At 40.7% G+C, this 24,596-nt stretch overlaps 1 protein-coding gene across 1 annotated transcript in view; it reads left to right on the forward strand.

The window, feature by feature from the left end:
- Positions 1-24,596, forward strand: part of COL9A1 (collagen type IX alpha 1 chain) — a 98,448-nt gene that overhangs the window by 70,875 nt on the left and 2,977 nt on the right. Inside the window, exons 30-38 of the mRNA XM_066360291.1 lie at positions 107-160; positions 735-806; positions 1,335-1,370; positions 2,215-2,259; positions 3,989-4,021; positions 7,880-8,026; positions 8,250-8,304; positions 10,008-10,196; positions 17,323-17,400. Coding sequence (XP_066216388.1) covers positions 107-160; positions 735-806; positions 1,335-1,370; positions 2,215-2,259; positions 3,989-4,021; positions 7,880-8,026; positions 8,250-8,304; positions 10,008-10,196; positions 17,323-17,400 — 709 coding nt within the window. The remainder of the gene's footprint in view (positions 1-106; positions 161-734; positions 807-1,334; positions 1,371-2,214; positions 2,260-3,988; positions 4,022-7,879; positions 8,027-8,249; positions 8,305-10,007; positions 10,197-17,322; positions 17,401-24,596) is intronic.

Raw genomic sequence — 24,596 nt, forward strand, 5'->3', positions numbered from 1 at the left:
TATATTTGAACACAAACCTTGGTAGGACATTATTTTATTGGCATAGTAATTAAGCATTTAAATTTTAGCAAACTGCTCCACAGACATCATGTTTGTGTTTTTCCAGGGCAGTCGAGGAGAAACAGGACCCATGGGACCCCCAGGCCTCCTAGGTAAACTGGTAAGTAATGTTTCCAGCCTCCAGCAGTTCAATCACTTCATACAAAACACAATACATTAAAAAAAAGTAAATAAGCAAGGAGAGGAAAACAATTTGCAAAGGGTAATTTAATCATCCTTTCTTGATTTTTATTGTTATGTGCACATGTGAAAAAGTAAATGTGTAATTTCAAATTATATGGAAGATACCCTCAGAGGGTATTTTAATCAGTGTGGTTTGTAGCATAGGTTTTAAAACCAGGAGAGACATAAATTGCTACATTTGGCCTCTGGTTATTCTTGGAACTGGAGAGAACTGTGCGTGAATACTGCCTTTTACTCTCAGGCTGTGCTTGTTTACCCAGCAAGAGAAGCAGTGCGTTGCAGGCCCCGGACCCTCACAAAAGCCCACTGTTAGGAAGGAGTGCAGACTGGGGAACGGAGGGCTCAGAGGTGGGACCGAGGGGGTGGGAGAGGCAGATGTGAGGCAGAGGCAACCACAGCCCATTCATTTCAGGTGGGAGTCAACACACCCAAGCTCTGTGTGCTTTCAGTGGCAGTACCGTGATTCTGGGGACTTTGTGTTTGCTTCTCAGGGTCCCCTGGGTAGCCCTGGCCTGCCTGGCTTGCCTGGCCCCCCTGGACTGCCCGGAATGAAAGGTGACAGGGTAAGAGATCCAGCCCTCTGGAACGTTCCTGATGTGGGAGGGATTTCTACTGTGTTGAGAAACCAATCTTGCTTTTGGCCTTGCTTTTAGAAAATTCTAAATTTCCTAGCTTTCATCACAGAGAGCTATCAAGAAAGGTATTTGGAATTACTGAAAATTGACATTAAGAAGCAAAAAATCCTATGAATGTGATAATTTGTCAGGAGAAAAAAAAAGCTGAGAAAAGTAAAAATTTCAGTTGTAATCATGCTGTTTATATAGTTCTAAATCTACATTTTTGCTTGTCAAATCTTATATAACTGTGATTTAAGAATGCCCCAAGCTGCCTAGTACCCTGGGTAGGACAACTGTCACTTTGACCAGGTCTCACCTGACTCTTGTTAGGTATTGAAGAGAGGGAGATGTTTTCTTCTTTTACAATGTCCATATTTGTGCTTATCCACCAGTCTAATATAGGGGGTTGGTTCATTTGAAATTATATAGATAAAAATCTTAAAATACTGAAAAAGTACATTTTATTCATTACAGGGTGTAGTCGGTGAACCTGGTCCAAAGGGTGAACAGGTAGGTCCCGTTTGAATAGTATAAAATGCAGTGTTTAATGAGCATGAACCTGCTTCACCAGCAGGGGGCACCAGCTCGTTTATGCCTGTTAATTAAAATGTTTAGTAGTTTTTCTCAACGTGCTTCGCAGTGAGTGAAACCTAGAGTTTAGTTTGGTCTGTAGCCTTATCCACTAGTTTAGTAATCGGGAGCTAATGATAGCCCTGCCTCTAGGACTACACATTGTGCTTCCTTTGAAAAAAATGGCCCTGAATTGCTTTACTCTGCTGAAACCTTCCACAGCCACATTAGAATGTTTAAGTTTTTCTTTTCAAGGAATTAGCAAATAAACCATACAATGAATTAGAATCAGCACTTTCTCTGGATTCCTTTTTAGACTGGAAGAGCCCTTTTCCAAAGATTACCCAATTATAAGATGGCTGAATACAGTCAATAATGCTTGACTTGAGCGGCTCTCTGCCTCACTCTCCAGCCTTTCTCAAGGCCATTTTCGTCATTCCTCCTTTGTTTATTTTTCACATATGAATTCTTTTAAACTTTGTTTTTCATTTACATTTCACATTCAATATTAGTTTGCATTAGTTTCAGGTGTACAGCGGAAGGACTGGACGATCATACTTTAACAGAGCGTCCCTCCGTTATTCCCAGCACCCAGCTACCCAGGCCGCTTTCCAGGTCCGCCTACCCACTGCCGCTGGGCTGGAAAACCGCAGACGGCATTCTGTATTTCTCCATGATCCTGGAGACAGTGCGGCCATTTGTGAATGTTCATCAATGCTGATTGGTTAAAACTGAGCCAAGGGGCCGAGAATTTTAAAATGTGACTTTTAATCTTAAATTTTAGGGTGCCTCTGGTGAAGAAGGTGAAGCAGGAGAAAGGGGTGAACTTGTAAGTTTTTGTTTCTGGTTAATGGTGGAGACACTGATTTCAAACTGTCTTAGAACATCCCTCCCACTCCACCTCTCGCCCAAACCTGTTATCTTTTTTGTCTTCTTTTGAAGTTAAGATGTTTCTTTTATAAAGTAACAAATGACTTGCCACAATTACAGCCCAGATCAAATAAAGCAGAGGGGAGACATCCCCAAAGTGATAGACCTAACCCTAAACTTTTGGAGAATAGAGTATTCCCTTAGACCTGGTGAATTCTCTTATGGCTTTACATCTAGACATTCAAGGCGATTCTTACATGACAATAGAAAACCTGTGAATTAATAGTGCCTATCATGGAAACAAAAATTAAAGTTTTAGTATGCCACATTTCCCCATGTATAAGACGCTCCCAATGTATAAGACGCACCTTAATTTGGGGGCTCAAAATTTGAGAAAAAAATGTATTACATAAAATTATTGAACTCAAGTTTGATTCATCTTAAAATTCATATAACTTCTCGTCACTGTCAAAACTCCCATCCATTAGCTTGTCCTCATCTGTGTCTGATGACGAATCGCTGTCTTCAACAATGAGCGCAAACACAAGTGCGAGAAAGCAGGAAATGCAAGTAAAAAAAAAATCTACAACCACTGTATGAGACACACCCAGTTTTTAGACCCCCAAACTACTTTTTAAAAAGGTGTGCCTTATACAAGGGGAAATAAGATAGTTAGAAAGCTGTGGCTCACCTGTGTGACCCTGGTCATTCTCTCTAGTATAAAAACCCTCCAGGGAAGTGATCTCCATATCCATCTGTGGTTAAATCTCCAAAAAGACAATAAGAATAAGTTATCTTTACTGCCAGACTGCTAGATCTCTTGGCTCATCACTGTGGTTTTGGTGCAATCTATCATGACCTAGTGTGGAAACTTAAGTTTGGTCCCTTGGGGTGGGGAATGATAGAATTCTAATGTTAGTTTCAGAGAGCTTTATAATGCAAGAAAAAAAAAATTCTGGTAATGTTTTTATTTAGATTTTCAGGAGTTAGAGTTAATATAAACATAATACCTAAACTAGGCAAAGCGTCCTAACTATTAAGTAAATTCTAAAAATAATTATTTCTATTTTATTTTTCTGTAAAAATTGTTCTTTTATGGACTAAGCTGATGTTTTAAATCACTCTGTTTTGCAGCGAAGACAAACCGATGTGCTAAAACTTGAGCTGAATTCATATCTACCATTAGTAGTTGAAGATTTTTAAGTTTTTTTTTTTTTGTTTTTTGTTTGTTTGTTTTTTTTTAGCATAAAAGCATGCACATTTGGCTTGATAGACTTTTGGGATAAGTTTTAAAATATTGTTAGAGTTTGAAAAGTAAAGTCACCAGGTTTAAATATCTATTATGTTTTATAACAGAATGCTAGTTTAATTTCTTTTGCCATTTTAATTCTCAACATCTAGCATTTTAGATCTGGATGAAGCCTTAGATAGCTTTGATTCAACCCTGTTATTTAACAAACAAGTCAGCTGAGCTGGGAAGGTGCATGGTTTACACAGGATTACAAAGTTAAGTAGCAAAACTGAGACTAAAACCCAAATTGTGAGTCTAATGGTTTTCTGTGGTGTCAGGGTTCATCTCTGCTCATGTTTTCTCGAGGTTTCGGCACCATAATAACCCGTTAAAGGTTTTAAGGAAACTATCATATGCGAATACCTTGTTCTAACATCATTTTGTTTTATTGATTTAGGGGGATATAGGATTACCTGGCTCAAAGGGATCTGTGAGTATAATGAACAGTAATGGTATAGAATATAAACATATCAATAGTGCTGTAGAAAATGCAATGTTCTGCTTTATGAAATCATTCTATAAAATTCAATTCTAAACAGACTTACCTTCAAGGAAATTAATGTCTAAATTTATTCTTTAAGTAATAGATTAATCCAAAGGAAAAAAAAAAACAGCAATGTAAATGTCTCTGCCTATTGAACTAACCATTCTTAAAGAAGTTGTTTTTTTCTTTTTAAATTATATAACTGGCTCAATGAATATATTGCATGGCAATTTCTTCCACAAATGGGCCATATTTAAAGATCTGACTTGTACTTCATGGTGACGGGAGTATAATTGAGTTTTCTTGGCAGTTGTACAATTTGTTGGCAAATATTTTAGTAATTTTCTTAATCTCTTGTGTGTTCTATTTGGGGAAGAGAGAGGCATAATGCATAAGAAAATATAATAGAGAATTATTAGAGCTAGAATGTAATTATCTAGTTTAATTTATCATTTTACAGAAACTAAGCTGATGTCCTTAGAGATTAGATGAATTCAGAATTATAGAATCTATTAGTAGCAAACCTGGGATGATTTGCAACTTGAAAGGGATGTATGTACATCTAATACACTAGAAATTTAGTATAAGGAGGAAAGGTGAAGCTCAGAGCTCAATCTCAGATGTCACTCACCACCAGCTGCCAGCTAGTCTCCAGTCCTCCCTGTGTCTGGAATCCCTCCCGCTCCTAGCTCTCTGTCCCTGTCCAACGTGTCCCCCTCCTGGCAGCCATGGCGATCTGAATCAACAGATAACAGACCGTCTTTTCTCTGCTTGAAATATTTTAAGAATAAGATTTTATGAAGTAAAATTGGATTCTTCAGAAGGTATGCACAGATTTCGACAAAGTGTTCTCTGCCTTGCCAACCTCATGCCCTTCGTGCCTGGAATTTCACCTGGCTGCAGTTCTTTTTACGTGGCATACTGTTTAACACCTTGTGCTATTTGCCTAGCCTGGTGCCTTGTTTATTCCTTCCTTAAAGCAGCTACCTCCTAAGGAAGAATTTAGCCCTGTGTTCAGCCCCACTTTCTCTGGGAGAACTCACCTAGACTTGTGTATAGTGCCCAGCCCTGGACTCTTTACACACTACTAGGTGGAAATTGTGATATTATGTTATATTAACTTACTTGTTTACATACCTCTAACACCATGTGACAGCTTCAAGCTTCAAATAACATCTTTATCTTTTTTTTTAATTCAGTGAGAGGAGGGGAGGCAGAGACAGACTCCCACATGCGCCCCAATTAAGATCCACCCAGCAAACCCACTAGGGAGCGAGGCTCTGCCCATCTGGGGCATTGCTCCGTTGCTCAGCAACCAAGCTCTTCTTACTGTCTGAGATAGAGGCCATGGAGCCATCCTCAGTGCTCAGGGCCACTCGCTCCAATTGAGCCATGGCTGCAGGAAGGGAAGAGAGAGAGAGAGAGAAGCAAGAGGGGGAGGGGTGGAGAAGCAGATGGGCGCTTCTCCTGTGTTTCCTGACCAGGAATCAAACCTGGGACATCCACATGCCTGACATATGCCCTACCACCGAGCAAACTGGCCAGGGCCATGCCTAAGAATCTTTTTTTTCTTTTTTGTATTTTTCTGAAGCTGGAAACGGGGAGAGACAGTCAGACAGACTCCCGCATGCGCCCGACTGGGATCCACCCGGCACGCCCACCAGGGGCAACGCTCTGCCCACCAGGGGGCGATGCTCTGCCCCTCCGGGGCCGCGACCAGAGCCACTCTAGCGCCTGGGGCAGAGGCCAAGGAGCCATCCCCAGCACCCGGGCCATCTTTGCTCCAATGGAGCCTTGGCTGCAGGAGGGGAAGAGAGAGACAGAGAGGAAGGAGGGGGGGGTGGAGAAGCAAATGGGCGCTTCTCCTATGTACCCTGGCCGGGAATCGAACCCGGGTTCCCTGCACGCCAGGCCAATGCTCTACCGCTGAGCCAACCAGCCAGGGCCCTAAGAATCTTTGAAAGAAATGGTTTAGGATGGAGAAAATGTAAAGAGTAAACCTTGATTAAATTTGATAATAAAGATGCTATTTTATGGTCTAGCAATAATTACTAATATTCAATGGTAAGCCTTTAATCTATAAAAAAAAAGTGAATGAAGAACGCAGTGGTCACTTTATCTAATTTTGGATATAATACTAGGAATTACCTCTTGATTCACCACCTCCTTATCTGCCCCTGTCTTCTTCAACACGACCCAGACAATTCTTCTGAAATTGAGGTGTACTGTCCCAGAATCTGGGGAAATCGTTACTAGCAGGAAGACATTCACTGCTCTCAGTAATTTCAGCATAGACAAATTTGATAGTAGGTGAAGTCTGCTTCTACTTTAGTTACCTCTCAATTGAGGAATTTCCCCCCAAAGATCCAGGGTGCTCATGATTTCCTGGCCATGTAGGCACTTGATCTCTTCACCAAAAATTTCTTGTCCCTTGTTCTAGCAATATTTCAGCATTGCTGGCAAGATAATACACTCCGATTCAGGCTCCGTTGTTTTCTGCCAGTCCTTGAGCACACTTCTGAATGTGTTTGGGCTTCTCCTTTGGGTTGCTTGTGAAGCTGTTACAGTTCTACACTCCAGTCACCGGCAATGCCTCAGCCTCCATTGCACATCCCTAGCGCTCCCTTTTTGACACTGTCTTTCAGGAAGTCCTGTAAGTCTATAATTTCTTCATAAGGCAATTTTGACAGGTTGACTCAGGTGAATATCTTTTATTTTATTTCTTCACATGAAGAGGGATTGGCTAAAGCACAACTTGCCAAACTTTCTTTAGATACATTGAGGGAAAGCATCATTTCATCGCCTTCTTCCCTTTGGTTTAAAACATTTGAACACTTGAAAAGGATAGCTCTTCAGAGAAATGTTGCATATGAGAAAGGAGCAGGATTAAACTGCTTTATGAACACTTGTATCTTGAACACTAGCATCCCCTTGTTGCCTCCTGTTCTTTTCTTCTCTCATTCTTATTCTGTAAACAACAGTGCATTGTAAATACTATGCCACAAATTCTACCAGAGGTAGTTTAACAAAAAGTGAATTACTTTAGTCTCTTTGCAAAGCAGTTTAGTTATTGTGCATGAGGACTCTTAGCTGCTTTTAGTGGTCTGCTTTCTGGAAAACATCTCCTGTGTATGTGCTTTTGTGCTAAGGACGCAGTTGGTGTGTTTCTAACTTCTTTAATATTTAGATTCTTAACTTTTTCAATACTTAGATAAATGATGGACTTACTCTTTTTGTTTCAGTATTTTAAATGCGTTTTAAATGTGATGTTTTAAATGTATTGATTTATTTATGTTAGTATTTTATAGTAGCTGGATACATCTGGCATCTTTAAATTCTCCAGAGAATGTTATAAAAGCTAATACTTTATGTTCTTAAAAATATCCTTATCTTATGCTTTTTGTATTGATGATATATACAAAGTAACACATCTTATAAGAATCCATGGCCCTTTTGTGGCCTTAAATAGCTAACAAGTCTTATTAAAAGCTAACTTGCTCTTAAGAAGTGGCTTAAAGTATGAAGAATGTGATTTTAAAAAATTATTATTTCAATTAACATTTTGAAATAACTATGCAAAAAAGAAAGATTCTTTACAAGTTTACCTGAACTGGAATTCTAAGAGACTGGTGAGTTGTGCGGTAGTATGTGTCTTTATGTTGAGGATTTGTAAGCTCTGAACAAATACCTCTGAGGAAGTAGAATAAAGGAAGCCTCCAAGTTTGTGTATTAATATTGTATCAAAGCTAAGCAGGCGCATTATTTGTGTTTAGTCCTCGTTTCTAATGTGCCACTTTTTTCTAGATGGGAAATCCTGGGGAGCCTGGCTTAAGGGGGCCGGAAGGAGGTCGGGGGCTCCCTGGAGTGGAAGGACCAAAAGGACCGGCTGGACCACGAGGCGTGCAGGGAGAACAGGGTGCCACCGGCCTGCCTGGTATCCAGGGCCCTCCAGTGAGTGGCGGGGGTCCCTGTGGCTTCTCTGTGGAGACCCCATCCCATAGTACAAGGGGTCAGGGCAGCCTGGCTAGACCGACAGCGGGTCCTGAGCGGTGTGGGCAAGTTGTCTTGTTGTAAATCCAGCCACCTGGTTCCCTGCCAAGCTGTCAGTTTGCCATTTAACACCATCATGTTTATGGTTCCATGTATAAACTGCCTTCTTTCTTTTCTGCCCCAGGGGAGAGCGCCAACAGATCAGCACATTAAACAGGTTTGCATGAGAGTCATGCAAGGTAAGTCAGTCATAATGGCTTGATTTTTTTGTGTGTGCTTTAAGGGAGGGAGATTTTAGAAGATCCTAATGTCAATTCTGTTTTATCCAAGTTGATGTCATCATAATAGCTTATAGCCTCAAAGAAAAAGGAAAATACTACTTTTCTGGATAAGCTGTTGTTTGTTTGTTTTTGTTTATTTTTGTCAAGGATATTAATTTACAAGAAAGTACACACACACACACACACACACACAGACTTTTTCCCTTTGAAACAGCAATTCTGAAGCATCTTTCCTTCTTCAACTCCCTGTCACTCAGTGAGCACCCAGCAGAGACCGAGGCTCTCTCTTTAGATCATATGAGAAGTCATCCACAGACTCCATGCCCATAGGCAGCATAAGGACATTATGGCTACTCATGTACCACCTTAACTGAAAATCAATAACTAGTATTTTACCAGAATGGTGATATGTCTTCACACTTGTTCACCTTTACCTAAATGTTTTTGTAGGCTATGGCGATTGCTGTTTGTCAAAGCTATTTCAGAGTGGGTGTAATTCTGAAACCACACTGAAAATTAAGATGTACAAAGCCTCCTATAACTGGGGAGACCCTGCAACCCTGGGGCCTGCTTACAAATAATTATCTTATTCTGGTTGGAACCACTTCTGGCAGAAAGAAATACTCTTCTTTGTCTGCCCGTGAGCTAGTCTAATTTGTCTCAGAGACTTGTAGCCTTTTCCAGAACGGAACTGCTGCCACCTCTGTATTTGAAAACTAACACTAGTCTTTTCATTGCAGGCTTTTTGTTTTGAAAGGCTATTTCAATTTTAAACATCGCATATCTAGAAAATTATGATTTTATGCTAACTCTTACTGTGTGAGGGAAATTTAGGATTTGCGCATTGAAATGATTTTAAAATGTTGGTTAGAAATGTGTTTCCAATTCATATTCTTCACACTTTAAAGCTTTGAAAAATATCACATTAGGATATTTTTCGTAGAATATTTTAATGCAAAAGTTGTCTCGTTCTCCATGGTTTTAGGGGATGATTCTTCATCTATTTAATGGTTCCTGAAAAAGCCCAAACAGTTATTAATTTTTGTGACAGACTGTGATCATTCCCAAGAAGTGGGCTATTTAAAAATATTTATTATCTACTCCAAGCATGAACAAAACTTCTGAGAAGGAGAATTCAGAAGAAAGCATGAGTTCTCAGAATATTTCAAGTTACTAAATACCTTTAAACTCAAAATGTGAGGCTAGGTCTCCAATGGTGTCTTAATACTAATTCTGGACAATGTGGGTGGCTTTTAAAAAGCTTCTGGGCATTCATGTCTACCTATGCGAAGAAAGTCATTTCTTCCCATCCTGGGTTTTTAGATTACAAGTCAGGATTCAGGTGACACATTCATTCTTTTAGAACACCATTCACCTCTCAAAGCCTTGAAGTTTAAGGGTTTTCTTTAAAATCCCTGTCCTCGTCCCTGGTCTCAGAACAGCAGGACCAAATATATCCAGAGCTTGCTGAATAATAGCGCCCCAGGGAAGCTTTCTGGCAGAGGGCCCATTGAGAAATGATCCAACTTTATTCATTCCTCACCACCGGTTTTGAAGTTCTGATGACACTTTTTTTTTTTTTAAAGGCACTTGAAATACCTTTCATTTGTATTACTTTCAGGTTTTTTACTTTTATGGGCTGTTTTGTTATTGTCGTTTAGAGCATCTTGCTGAGATGGCTGCTAGCCTTAAGCGTCCAGACTCCGGAGCTTCCGGCCTCCCTGGGAGGCCTGGACTCCCTGGTCCACCGGGACCGCCTGGAGAGAATGGCTTCCCAGGCCAGATGGGACTTCGGGGCCTCCCAGGCATTAAAGGTCCCCCTGGTGCTCTTGGTTTGAAGGGTCCTAAAGGTAAGCCTCTTTGCCCAAGTGGAATCAAAGAACACCCACGATCCTTTTGTAGATGTATTCACAGGCCCTACTAAATGTCAGCTATCCTGTGAGAGAAGATGCATTATTCTGGTTTGCAATGGTGATTGTAAAGATTAGGAAACTGTTATATGGTATTCTCTTGACCTTGCTATACTACAGCAGCGGACCGAACACTAGCATTAGGGTCCTTTGACTTTTCGTACTGATCTTTTCCAGTTACCCTGTGCCTCGGTCATAGTTCCAAATAAGTTTTACAGGACCTAGTAACGGATCATTCACCTATTTTTTTTCCAACTAAAAATTATTATAGAGGTCTTCTAAGATGACAAACAGCCTTACAGTGTTTGTATCTGTTACTTAAACTAACAGAATTGGTTGGCAGTACATAAGAAAAATTATACCATCATTTGAAGTTGCCTCTCCCTTCTTCTAAAAGTGGCCATCGGTTTTGATGGGTTGCTATTCAGCTTCGAAGTACAATCTACCTTTATTCCCACTTTAATATGTGAGGGAGTATGAGAGAGCTTGTTTCTTCCGCCCCCCTCCCTTTTTTGTATTTTTCTGAAGTTGGAAACGGGGAGGCAGTCAGACAGACTCCAGCATGCACCCGACCGGGATCTACCCGGCATGCCCACCAGGGTGTTGCTCTGTTGCAACTAGAGACATTCTAGTGCCTGAGGCAGAAGCCATGGAGCCATCCTCAGCACCCGGGCCAACTTTGCTCCAATGGAGCCTTGGCTGCAGGAGGGGAAGAGAGAGACAGAGAGGAAGAAGAGGGGGAGGGGTGGAGAAGCAGATGGGCGCTTCTCCTGTGTGCCCTGGCCAGGAATCGAACCCAGGACTCCTGCATGCCAGGCCGACGCTCTACCACTGACCCAACCGGCCAGGGCTGTTTCTTCCCCTTTTACTTAAAGCACACTAAGCCCTTGGACCCAGTATTTTTTTTTAGAAATTGGGGTTGTGTGTTGGGTATTACATAGGACTTGCTGGACTGTTGTCTCAGATGGCATTTGCTAGTTGAGGTAAGTATGTCAGCTTGGGGTGTATGTGCTCTGGATAAACTTTAGAGAGTACTGAATAAAGTGAGGGCTTGCTATATCATGATGAGTGACTGTGAGCTTTCCAGGGAAGTTCAGAAAGGTGAAATATCAAAATGTCAAAAACGAAAGAAGGACTTCTGTTTTTTAAATGGTGGTGCTGCAATTAGGACTAGATATAATGATGTGAATGGTCAGAGGGCAAGCAAGCTGTCTTTTTTGGATCTATAAATGAATTACCGATCCATTTAGCTAACTATACCCTCAGCTGGAGTAATTTTGTTAATTACATTTTTTTTTTTTTTTGGCATGTGCCTGCTAATAAATGAGCCCTAACTGGGGCCTCTTGTAAGCCTGGCACGATTTCAAAGCTTTCAGAGGCTGGGTAACATCAAATATGGAGAGAGCTTAGAGTTCATCTTCAAGAGAGCTGCAGAAACATTTTGTCTGAGAAAGTCACACATTCATCTTTGTCTTGCTTTCCGTTATTAGTTTAGGAACTCAGGCTGGAGGTGCTTTCTCTACGGTTAGTTCCTATTCATTCAGTAAACCATTTCTAAGAAACTCCTCTGCTGCGGGTGAGCGTTGACTTCGTTGGCTTTGTTGTGCCAGAGGCAGCGATGCCTCCTTGGCTGTGGGGAGTTCATGCAGGCGCTGTGGTTCTGAGGGAGCGGCTCTGGTGCATCAGCCTCGCCAGGGACCTTGGTAGGAGTCCAGATGCTCCAGCCCACCCCAGGCCCACCGATCTGGAACGCTGGAGGTGGGGCTCAGCAGCCTGTGTTCTCCCAAGAGGCCAGACGATTCTGATGCGGCTAAATGCACGTGTCCCATTTTCCTACTGAAAAGGCACGTCTTAAAGGGACTGTAGAAAGCACAGCCCTATAGTCTTTGGCTAAAAGGAAGTCTATATTTGGATGGAGCCTAAGTTTGCACTAGTAACGGAATTCTCCCTAAGTTCCATCTTACTCCTTAAAGGAACGAGAATGTCCTTTGACTGACAGTGTTAGCATGGCTGCCTACAGCTGCGTTTCCCAGGCAGGCCGCACACTGGGACCACCTGAGGAGCTGTCGGAATGACTCATGTCTGGGTCCCATTCCCAGAGGTTCTGAGTTAATTGGTCTGGGCACTGGGATTTAGAAGTGTACCCCAGGTGATGTTAATGTGTAACCGGGCTGAGAACCACTGGAAACAAAGATGAAATGTTCAGGAAACTTTCTGCTCTTAATGCTCTTAATAGCACCGAACTGTGACTGGGTTAGGCTGGGTTAGCCCTAGCAGATAAACCTCATTTTGTGGGGAAGAAATATATATCTATTTCTATATTTGGAACCTGGAAAACATCTCCACCACTAAGTCCACTGTGAAGCATAGCTTGATCATATCAGGGATTTCCCCATAATTTTCCTTCAGTATTTACGACACAGTCTACAATCTAGAAATGATATAGTTACTTTCTAAAAGACTTTTTCTCTCCAGCTTCCTCCATCCCTTTCTTGTCATTGGATTCCTTTAAATCAGCATCTTTTCTTGGTTTTATTTCTTAAAATTTGGGTTGTGTACTGAAAAAAGTAATCAGATTTTCTTTATTAATCAAACTGTCACACATTTGGAAATGTATGATTCTAGGTAACTGGACTTGACCTTTCTTGTCCTACCACATACATGAACAATGGCATTTAATAAAAAACATAAAATGTTTTACTATCCAAAGGTTATAGATCGAATTTCCCTTGAGAATAAACATACCATTTACGACATAAATGTTCAGCCTATTATTGAAGGGATATATGTCATTGTCACGTGTTGCCTTTTCCTTCTGCCCAATAAAGACGGGACAGGATGAGTCCTGCCCTAGCTGTCCTGCCATATTGTCGTTTTGAGCTTCTTTTTCTAGAGAAATTGGCACATAAATAACAAAAGAAATGTTTTATTAAAGCTCTAATAGCTCAGGCTGTATCTTACCTAAATTCTTGTTTTTCTCCTAAAAAATTACTCTGAAAAACACAGTGGAACATTTTCAATCAGAGCTATTAGAAATAGGTCTCAAATCAGACTCAAAGCTTAGTAGTCATTTATATCCATTTTTGTTTGTTTTTCATCAACATGTTTTAAATAATATTACACCAACACGTTAGGACCAAGGCCCATGCACTATGCACATTTTATATGTATTCTCCAGCAGAAACAAGAGAGACATCTAACTGCCCTTGTGTTCCCTTTCCTTAGTGTTCAGTGTTCCGTGTCATAAATACCATTTTTAAATGTTCACGGTAGGGGTTGGTTATAAGTCCTTATGAGTAAAGCTGTGTATTTCTTCAGATATTTCATGTGAGTCAGACAGACATGTCAATATGTAAATGAAGGTTTGAGAAAGTACAATCTCAGCTGTGACTAACACTTTTAAAAATAATAAGCTGTTCGCAAGAAGATAGACCATCAATTATAGCTTTCACATACGTGCAATAAATAGCAACTATGGAGTGATGAGAATTTATTTGGTTTTAGCCACTCTGTCAATAATGAGCTGTTTTTCTACCCTAACTGCATACTTTCCTTCATACCTTATCTAAAGCTGATTTTACAAATTCTTTTTATGTATCTCCCGACACTGTAGGCTAACAAAGGTAGACCTTTATTTAGTGCCTTGAGCTGCTTTTTGAACACCCAGAAGGCCTGAGCAGGTTTGAAAGAGCACATGAACCCTGGTGACAGACAGGACCGGGCCGGGGAGTGGCAGTTTGACATGTGGCTGTCTTGAAACCCATCTAAAATGTGTTCTCCTGTGACCGATCACCAAAACACAGCATCACCACCCCGCTGTGCTCCTCTCCCTTGCAAGCACCATCTTAAAGCTGTCGCGGCTTCACGCGGGAATGTGTCTAACTTCCACTAGCTGTCAGAGGGTTGCATTTTAATTTATAATCTTCATCTCCTATGTATAAAAAATACAGCACATTTAAAGATTCTCTTCTAATTGCCCGTCTCCAGAATTATAGTGATATGACATTTAAATTGCTAAGTTAACAAGAGTACTTGCTTCAGCTGTTAGTTTTAAAAATGCCAATTGTCATAGCTTCCTCATACAATAAGGCTACCCTGATGAAGAGGGTGAAAGAAAAACTAGCTTATATGAATATGAGTTCATCCTGAGCTCTGTATCCTTACACAGTATTTCTATACCTTTAAATTGTTTTGAAAATGTAGTCTATTCATCATAAGAAATATTCACCCAAGGACATTCACAGTTAAAATCAAAAGTACGATTACTACCTAAACATTCCTTCATCATTTGAGATAGCTGACTGACTAAGGCATCGATGGCTGTATAGACATGCTGCCTCTTTTTGTTCTATACGTACCTTCAGTTTTTAGAATATAACAAAGACTTTTTCTTTTAATGAGGTTGGGCTGACAGATGTTTGGGAAAGATGATTATGTATAGAATTCATTACAAAATACCACTGTATTTTTTTAAAGTGTAGAAAATACCATAATACTAGACTAATGAGATAGTAGAATAATGCCGTGTCCCGGGAGCAGGAGAAGTCATTTAGGAGCAGTTAAATAAGGTATTAGAGCACTTGGTTAATGAGGCCAAGTTTCTGGGTTTGGTCTCTGCAGGGGCCTGGGTAATTAATGCAGCTTTGCTCTGTGACTGTGATTCCCTAAATTTAGTCAGCTTACTTGCAAAGACACATGGTTGGTTGCACTCCAAAGAATATTCTATGTAAATAATGAGTCCATAGGAAAATGTAGGTACTTTTGAGAGCACACTTTAAATTTTGGAAATTCATTAATTTTTTTTGGTAATACTAAATCTACATTATTCAAGAATTTTAAAAAGTATAAAAAGATATAAATATTTAGTAAAGAGTTTCTCTGCCACCCCTGTCTCCCATTTGCTGAAGTTCTTTTATTCTTCCCATTAGGTTAGTGGTGGAAATACATATTTTATTTAAAAATATTGTATAATAAATATGTATAATAATATGTATAATAAATATGTATTTTCCGATGGCTTTAGGCGACCCCTGTGTTTTGGTCATTCGACCTCCGCCGGGGTCGTGACCCACAGATTGAGAACTGCTGTATTAGGTCGTCAGTATTATTAATTTCTTACACATTTTTACCAACAATGATACGCAAGACCACATAAATATAGTATATTTTCCCTAGATTCTTTAATAAACAAATCATATTGTCCTGTACTCAGTAATCTGGACCTTGCATTTTTCATTTAACAGTGTCTTAGAGATCATTTCAAAGACCCTCCTCATTCTTCACAGCTGCATAGTATTCCATTCTGTGGAAGTACCACAATGTATTTAACTTTTTAATGGACATTTAGATTATTTTCAATCTTCTGCTTTTACAGTAAGGCTGCAGTGAACACCACTGCATGTGTTTTATTTTTGTACCAATATCAGCATAAGCTCTATCTCTCCAGGATAAATTCTTAGAAGTGTAATTTCTGGCTAAAATGGTACTTGCATTTGTATTTTTGATAAATATTCTCAGATTACACTTCAAGAGACTGAACCAATTTATACTTTTATCAGCAATGTGTAATAGTGTACTTTTCCACAGTTTACTAGCATATGTTTAATTAAACTTTGGGAATTTTTGCTGATCATACAAGTCAAAATAGCATCTTTGTCATTCTAAATTCACATTAATTGTTATGAGAGTGAAGTTAGGGATTTCTACAACACATTTAAGACTATTTTATTTCCTTTTACTGACTTTCTTGCTCATGTATTCTGTTTATTTTTATTGTATCATTGCCTTTTTGTATTGGTTTCAGGGACTCTTCATATTAGAGTTAAAACTCTTTCTGCCATAACAGAAAGGCCACCTTGAATTTGAGGTTATAAAATAATTCTCCCTTGTTTTCTTCTGGTTCTTAAATTACATTTAAAATATCTGATACATTTGCAATTTATCCTGGATTGTGGCATGAGGAATACATCCAACATTTTTTATTTCAAGTAGGCTACCCACTTTTACAACACTATTTATTGAATTATTCAACTTTTTCCCAATTTAAGATGCACCTTTATTAGAAACCAAATTCTTGTATGTATTTGGGCCTGTTTTTAGAGTTAGTTTTTATTCTGCCTCACAGGTCTGTCTACTCATGTACCAGTCCCCCAATGGTTTTTCATGGTTAATATTGGGTAGGATTCACTCCTTTCAAGTTGCTTTTCTTTTTTGGAGTTCTTCTAGCTATTCTGATTTACGTGTTTTTCCACGTAAAAATATGGTTTAAAAATATCTGTATTTTTATTGAGATCACGAGAAAAATTCAGCTTAGGGAGAACTGACAACTATTTATGTTGACCTTGTTCTGCATTAAAACATTTCCCCAGTCTTTTTGTATCTTTTAGTAAAGTTAAGTATTTTTCTGTGTTGGATTTGCATATTTTGGATTAAACTTATTCTCAGTATTTGCTATTTTAATTGCTGTTGTTAGTGGGTATTGTTATTTCACTTCTCCTTACTGGTTGCTGTCTATATGAAAATGATTGATTCCTATATATTAATTTTGCATCTTGCTACTTTCCTGAATTATCTTACTGTTTGTAGTAGATTTTGAGTTGATTTTCCAGGGTTTAAGATACGTACTCCTATCTCCTGAAATGGATGTTTTTAATTACTCACACCAAATGGTAAATAATAGTGATAAAGTGGGCATATTCCTAACGACTGTAGTGGAACTGCTTATCATGTTTTTCATTAAGCATCATGCTAGCTTTTGGGTTGAGAGAATATACTTTTTCAAGTTAAGTAGGTAGCCATTGATTCTTATTTTATTGACCATTGCATCAAGAATGTGTGTTCAATTCTTTCAAATGTCTCTCAGCATCAATGAATATGATTGTTTGATTTCCCCCCCTTTAAATCTGTTATTAAAATTAACTTGATTTTTGCCTTGCTACAATCTAGTTTGTGGCAACTTTAATGACTTCTCAATTTCAGAACTTGGGCTTATTCTTAAAGTTTAAAATTACAGAAACTTGTTTTCATAGATATATAAAAAAATTAACATTTCTCTAATGAAATGCAGGTGACTTGGGAGAAAAAGGGGAACGTGGCCCTCCAGGAAGAGGCGCCAAGGGTTTGCCTGGAGCGACGGGTCTCCCAGGTAAGTGTGTTGTATGGCAGTGTGTTGGATGAGGTCGAGAAATTAATATTGAACGTGTAGGCTGAACTAGATAATATTTTAAAGAAATGTTCTTTAATTACTTAAGCATATCATGTGATGATACTCAAGAATGGCTGGCATCAATTTTTCCAGACCAACTTTAATAAAGAGTTAAATGATCTCTAAATCACATCTGTATTCTTTGTGAGAAAATATATGTCAGCACATGAAATACTAATCTTTCAAATTGATGCTTTAAAAAATTATTGATCTAGCCCTATGCACTTGTTATGAATTTCTGAATGAATGGAGTCCTCTCCATTTCAAACCCAGTTGATAGTTTCCTGTTTTTTATAATTTTAACTGAAAGTCATAGCAACAGAAAGTTTATTCAAGTTTTCAAACTATTCAGGTTGTACAGAGAGTAACTGAAAATTTATTTTAAAAGCTCCTGTTTCAAACATCCTGACCCTCCAGAAACCCATATCCAATACATACATGCATGCATGAATTCATACATACATAAAACAGAAAGAAATAAACCGAAACATCCCTACTTATAACTCCAGAGAGCCACATACAAGCCACATATTACTGCTGTGTCAACGGAGGCGACAAAGGGGCCTCTGTGTGAGGGCCTGGATTCTCTCACTGGGCATCTGTTCCCTCTTTACACACTGGTTACTATGTCGCCCGAGCCCAGGCTGCTACACACTCATCCCCCTGGGAAGTGTCACACAATCCCAGACGGGGAGGCAGCGTGGCGGGACCGGAAGGCAGTCAGTTTCAGAGCGTGAAGAACCTGGTGCCTTACAATGAACTCTCCTGCGGCTGCGCAGGACGGCTCCCGAAGCCCTGGAGCTGCGGAGAGTCCGGGAGACAGGAGTTGTGCAGAAAAGGGTGGTGCTGCTTCCACAGTGGATTTGAATGACTTGTTTTAGGGGAATTGAGAAAAAGAAATGATCATTTTCTAATCCTGCCACAGGCTTATGGATTCAGTCATGGCTATAATTGCAGCCCCAAATATCATTGCTTTCTAATTATACATTTCATTGCTCTTGGGGATGGCTCTCTCTTTAAAATATGTTTAAAAAATAGGAACACATTTGGAGATAGCTCAAACACTGCCTTTCTAAAACTGTGGGCCTGTCAAGGCGTTTTCACAAACTGATCCATTTTTGTGATTGGAAAAAGAAGGAATCTACCTGGAGCCAAATGAGACCAAGAGAAGAATATTTGAAATAAGTCTGAATTCATTAATAGAAGTTTAGAAGAGATAAAAAGAAAGAGAATTTACTGAGTGCTTTTCTTTTTTGTCAATGGTTACAAGAGATTTTAAAGCTGATAAAATACCATCATTACAATTTACTTATCTCTAGAGATACAGTATAACTTGATAATTTTTCCTCCTATTTTGTTGAATCACTTAACAGTTCTTGGAACAGTGACTTGCACTATTGGGAAGATTTTCCTATAACAAAAATATATTACAGTTTCTGATGACTCTTTCAGAAAATCTGTTGATAATATTTTAAGGTTAATGGGAAGATTGAGGGACTAGCTCTGTATAGGCAGTGTCTCAGGCCGCCCCCAGGGGGCGCATGAGCCCCCATATTCAGTAACCGCTTGGAGCCCCTGAGTCAGACTGGAAGGGGTTTACATGTGCTCCTGGGCCATCACTCTGCCAAAATAAGGCCTGGCTGATGTGCTTTTCAGTGCAGGAGACATCCTTGTACGGGCAGAATGGTAAGGTGGGGCCAGCTCACCATTGGCAGCTCTCCCCGCCATCATCTTGTCTCCCCTATGAAAAAACTTAAATTTGTTTCAGCTGGTCTTGGATCTAATATTTTAAGTCAAACTTAAATTTGATTTGTTAAAAAATGTTGCGGGCTTCCTTTTTCAGGACTCCTAAGCCCCGCCCCTTCCCTTCTGCCTTTGCCCTGGCCCCTCCCTTCCCGGTGCCCCTCTGAAACCTGGTCTTTCTTTCTCTGTGCTTCTGTGACCTCACTGAGAGGATATTTGACATTATTATTATTATTTTTTTTTAATTAAGGCTAACTTTCAGAGCATGCAGTTTTCTAACTTTCAGAAGCACACAGGCACCCAAAGGGCCATGTTTATCTTCCTCTTTGAGGCTCAGGCCCCGGGCTTTTCGTGGTCCGCTCTCATTCTCTTATCTGTGCAACTACATCCAGCAGACAGTCTCCCAGGTCCGTAAAGTTCCCGGCCAAGAGCTTTTGGGGTCACTCCTCCTCTAAAGCTAGTAGGCTGCAAGTGGGCTGTTGGGAAGGTGGCCTCCACAATTCAGACATCCCAGATTCAAATCTTGACTTGGTCACTTACTAGCTTTACGACATTGGGCAAATAACCTAATTGCTCTATGCCTCAATTTCTCCATTTATACGGTAGTGATAATGGTATATTTATGATAGCGTAATTCTGAGAAATCCAGCCATGTAAAGTGCTAACTTCTGGCCACAGTAAGTGCTCAAGGAATGTTACTGATATTTCCACTTGTGCTTTTTGAGGTGCATGGAGGAGGACTGGGGTCCACCGGCCCCTCCTAAAGCCCCTGCAGCCTTTTGTCCCTGTCTCAGTGGCGAGGGGGGGGGCAGGGACCAGCTCCTCCTCTGTCGGTCAGCCCCACCCTGGCATCTCAGACCTCGCTTCCACAAAAATCTTCTCCGACTCCATATCACAAATGCACAGTACTGACTGGCAGTAAATTATTTCACTGATTAATTGTCCACTGAGAGGCTGGACCATTTTAAATGTCCCTGGTGGAGCTTGGAATGTGATTAACAATGTGATTGCTTGTCTCTAACAAACATAATTGTAATAGGGCTTTAGGACCTGGAGGAACCTTCAATAGTACTGTATGCAGGAGCTCTCTGGAACTTTCTAGGTAAATACATAGCTTACCTAAAAGAAAGAGGCTGCAGAACAAGGTATTTTACAACCTTTTCTGTTGTCCCTTCTGTTGGATTTGCAACTTAAACCCTCTTAAATGGAATAGAGGAAGATCATTTGGCCATTTTTCTTTGTGCTAATAGATCTGCTATAATTGAAAATAAAATGTAACCAAATCTTCATTACTTATTGATTATCAGGATCCCTTTGTGATTTCTGGACAGTTTTAGTCACTTCATATCCGTCACTTTGTTCAGGGTTAAGTATTACATGGCCCTTTAGGGTTACAATGATACATTGCCAAATATAAACCATAGGTTATTATTAAAACCATTTCATTGACTCTCATTTTGGCTGCAGTGCTCTGTTGTTTAAAAAGTACACATATTCTATCCGATTTGTTTTTTCTCACAGTCAGAAGTAGTCAGGGCAAATATGTAAGAAATCTGGGCTCTGGAACCAGGCCGCCAGGGTGTGGGCACTGTTTTCTTCCTCACTTTCAGCCACTCTACCTCTGAGGGCTTAGTTTCTCCTCTGCACGATGGGAACAGTAACCCGCCTGCTCAGTGGAGTTATTTAGGAGGGTCTATGTTTATGTTAGTACATGTAAAGCACTTAGAATAGTGCCCGGCATGTGGCAAACATCCTGCCAGTTTAGCTGTTGTTATTGTTATTCCTCTTTTTATATTTGAGGAAATAGAGTCTTATAAAGGTCACATGTCATGACGAAGTTCTCTCAGGTACTAAGAGATAGAGGCAAATATATAATATATTCTTCCTGCATCCAGGTTCACTTAGACAAAATGGTGGCTGGCTGTCCAATAATATGATTAGTTTGTCCTCGCCACGCCACTCCACCTGACCGGCATGTCTGCTAACCCGACTTTGGCACGTCCCCTAACCACTTAGTGTCTTGGTTCCCTTTCTGCCCCTTTCACAGAGCTGTGTGGATCACGTGAGACCCCCCGGACTTCAGGGTCTCCTCAACCCCTCGCCCCACCTTCAGCTTTTCACCAGAGGCCTTTAGTGGTGTCACGCACTTGGTTGGGTTGTCCTTATTCTTGCTGCCACTGAACTTTGCGATGAGTTCCTTGGCACTCTGAGGATTTTGAAAAAAAAATCTTTAATAACGGGACCTGACCTCCTCTGTGTGCATTCAAACTCATGAAGGAAAGGAGTTAAATGAAGATCACTTGCATGTGGCCACCAGGATTGTGACTTGTGAGCTGAGGCCCGTTTCTGCTTTTGGATGTGGAGGATGGCCCTGGCTTTGTGCCGGGCCTCACTAGATGACTAAGTTATTTAGCATCCTTGGGCAAAGTCTGCATTTAGATGAGCTTTCCCTGTGATATCGCGTGGGCGTGGGGGAGCCCAAGCAAAGGACAGACTCAGTTTAGCATAGGGTTAGCAGTAGTCATTTATACTGTTTCTGTTGCTGAAGCTAGTTCACTTGGTTGTGGGGCTCTTCCGTAAACAAACCACTTTACGCCAATTTCTTAAACGTATGTGCTTTGTCATACACCGCAAAAGCAAGCTCAGCATATGGTGAGAAATACAAGAAAGACCCCGGCACATAAAAAAATCTTATAAAACCAATGGGTTAATATAGAAATACCCTACTTTAATACTTAAAATCATTTGCAGGTGTTTTTTTTTTTCTTTTGAAGTCTACAAAAACAGTCCCGTTCATTCTGTAGCTTGCCTGTTCTAGTGGAGTTTGGCCTCCATCAATGTACCTTGACTACCCTCTAGTGTTGACACAAAGAATGACATAGACATTCAGTATAAAAACTCATGAAATGTTTGGCAATGCCATTTTTATCAGTCTTTCAGAACGCTGTGTAGTCATTGGGCAGCAGGTGTAGCTAACATACACACCAGGCAGGCAAAGCAGAATAACACTTCAGATCTCTACTTTCTCTTCTTCCTAAGACTTGAAAAGTAGCTTATAGATACTTGTTAATGCAGCTGCTGAACTTCTTGAATGACTTGGACAGGGACATTGTTTTACTCCCAAGTTAAGCTCTCACACAATAATTTTGGAGCACCTTTGAGAGTAAGTGGCTAGTGTCAGGACTCACCAGAGACCAATAATCTGTCATAAAGGTTGGGTTTTTTTTTATTTTTTAATTTTTATTTTTTATTTATTTATTTTTTTCCGAAGCTGGAAACAGGGAGAGACAGTCAGACAGACTCCCGCATGCGCCCGACCGGGATCCACCCGGCACGCCCACCAGAGGGCGACGCTCTGCCCACCAGGGGGTGATGCTCTGCCCCTCCGGGGCATCGCTCTGTCTTGACCAGAGCCACTCTAGCGCCTGGGGCAGAGGCCAAGGAGCCATCCCCAGCGCCCGGGCCATCTTTGCTCCAATGGAGCCTTGGCTGCGGGAGGGGAAGAGAGAGACAGAGAGGAAGGAGAGGGGGAGGGGTGGAGAAGCAGATGGGCGCCTCTCCTGTGTGCCCTGGCCGGGAGTCGAACCCGGGACTTCTGCACGCCAGGCCGACGCTCTACCACTGAGCCAACCGGCCAGGGCAAAGGTTGGTTTTTAAAACTCTCCCTCTGGACATTTCTACTGGGCAAACCTTAGAAAAATATCCTTAGTGTCTTATGATAGGTAGAGCTCTAGAAGAAATTTTTATTAACCCTTGGCTATTGTGCCTCTTTCTACTTTCTGGCAATTCAGGTCCAATGAATTAAACAAAAAGTAATGTGCACACATGCGTGAGCACACACACCCTGAGCAGAGCTAGCAGATCAACAGGTATGGAAATACAGTTAGGTTAGGGGCATGCTTAAGGGCCCTTGTTTCTAACTCCAGCACTTTCTAGCTAGATGATTATGGACACTTGTTTAACCTCCCTACCTCTCAGGCTGCACACGAGGAAAATGGATCAATAATGAGCACAGTGCATAGTGCGGGGTAAAGGGTAGGCATTTTATGTGTGGGTGATGATGATGATGGTAACATCACCCAAAGCTCTAAAGGGTAAATTGCTGTCTTTGCCAGAAGGAGTAAGAGGCTAGATGAGCTTATTTATAAAGTAAATCAAGGCTAGAGAGACTGGCTTTGTCAACTCCTCCATCAAAGCAGGAGCAGGACTCATCTGAAATGAACTCAGCAAGTGAAGAAAGCCCTTTTGCTAGAATTTGCTGAAATGGGGAGCCATAAACATGAAAATCTATAAAGTGTAAATTCTTGCTTTTTAACAGTTTGTGTATTAGAGAATTAATCTCCTTAAATTGAAGGTTTTAGGCAGGAGGCTGACTCTTCAAATGTTAAATAGAATTTTGAATTAGTTCCTAATGTTATAAATTGAGAGATATTTATATTAAAATTCCGCTTCCTAGTTTCTCTTGAGAATTCGCAGAGATTCTGGCAGTACCGGCTTCTGCTCCCTCCTGGCAGCTATTAGATGACACAGGCCACTGCTGGCATCCACTCTCCAGTTTGCTACAGGCCTCACTCCTCCCTGCTGCCTCTCAAAGCCCATGTGGAGTGTTATTATCCCTCCCTGCTGCCTGCCAAAGCCCATGTGGAGTGTTATTATCCATTCCTTTTTCATTACACTTGTACAATCAGTTTTCTTCTAGTGAAGACAGTGGGACTTTCTTAATCCGGGGGCATTTCATTATGACATTAGAAGCCAGCAGACATTTTTTGTAAAGCAGCATATTTTCTGGCTTTAACGCCATGGGTTTTCTGTTGCAGCTACTAAGCTTTACCACTGTTGTGCCAAAGCAGCCCGAAGCAATTTGAACAAATGGCCATGGCTGTGTTCTAATTAGAACAGTTGGAAAAATAAGAGCTGGTTCATGGGCTGCTGTTTGCCAACCCCAACCTACATACCGGCTTTGACCCTGTGGTCATTTGGTTCTCAGTCTTTCCTTTGGACATTTTCTCCTCCTAATCGTGATTGATTTTAAGGTTGACTTGGTATTGCTACTGATAAGATGCATGAAAATCACCTTTTATATGCAGTTATTTCTGGCCAATATCTTAAGCCTTAAAAAATTCCTTCCACCTGACCAGGCAGTGGAGCAGTGGGTTGAGTGTAGGACTGGGATGTGGAGGACCCAGGTTTGAAACCCCAAGGTCACCAGCTTGAGCACAGTCTCATCTGGTTTGAGCAAAGCTCACCAGCTTGAGCCCAAGGTTGCTGGCCCCCCGGTGTGCTGTAACCTCCCGGTCAAGGCACATTTGAGAGAGCAATCAATGAACAACCAGGGTGCTGCAATGAACAATTGATGCTTCTCATCTCTCCCCCCCCGCCTCTCTCTCTCTCTC

Source organism: Saccopteryx leptura, chromosome 1 (assembly GCF_036850995.1).
Source record: "Saccopteryx leptura isolate mSacLep1 chromosome 1, mSacLep1_pri_phased_curated, whole genome shotgun sequence".
Classification (NCBI taxonomy): Eukaryota; Metazoa; Chordata; class Mammalia; order Chiroptera; family Emballonuridae; genus Saccopteryx; species Saccopteryx leptura.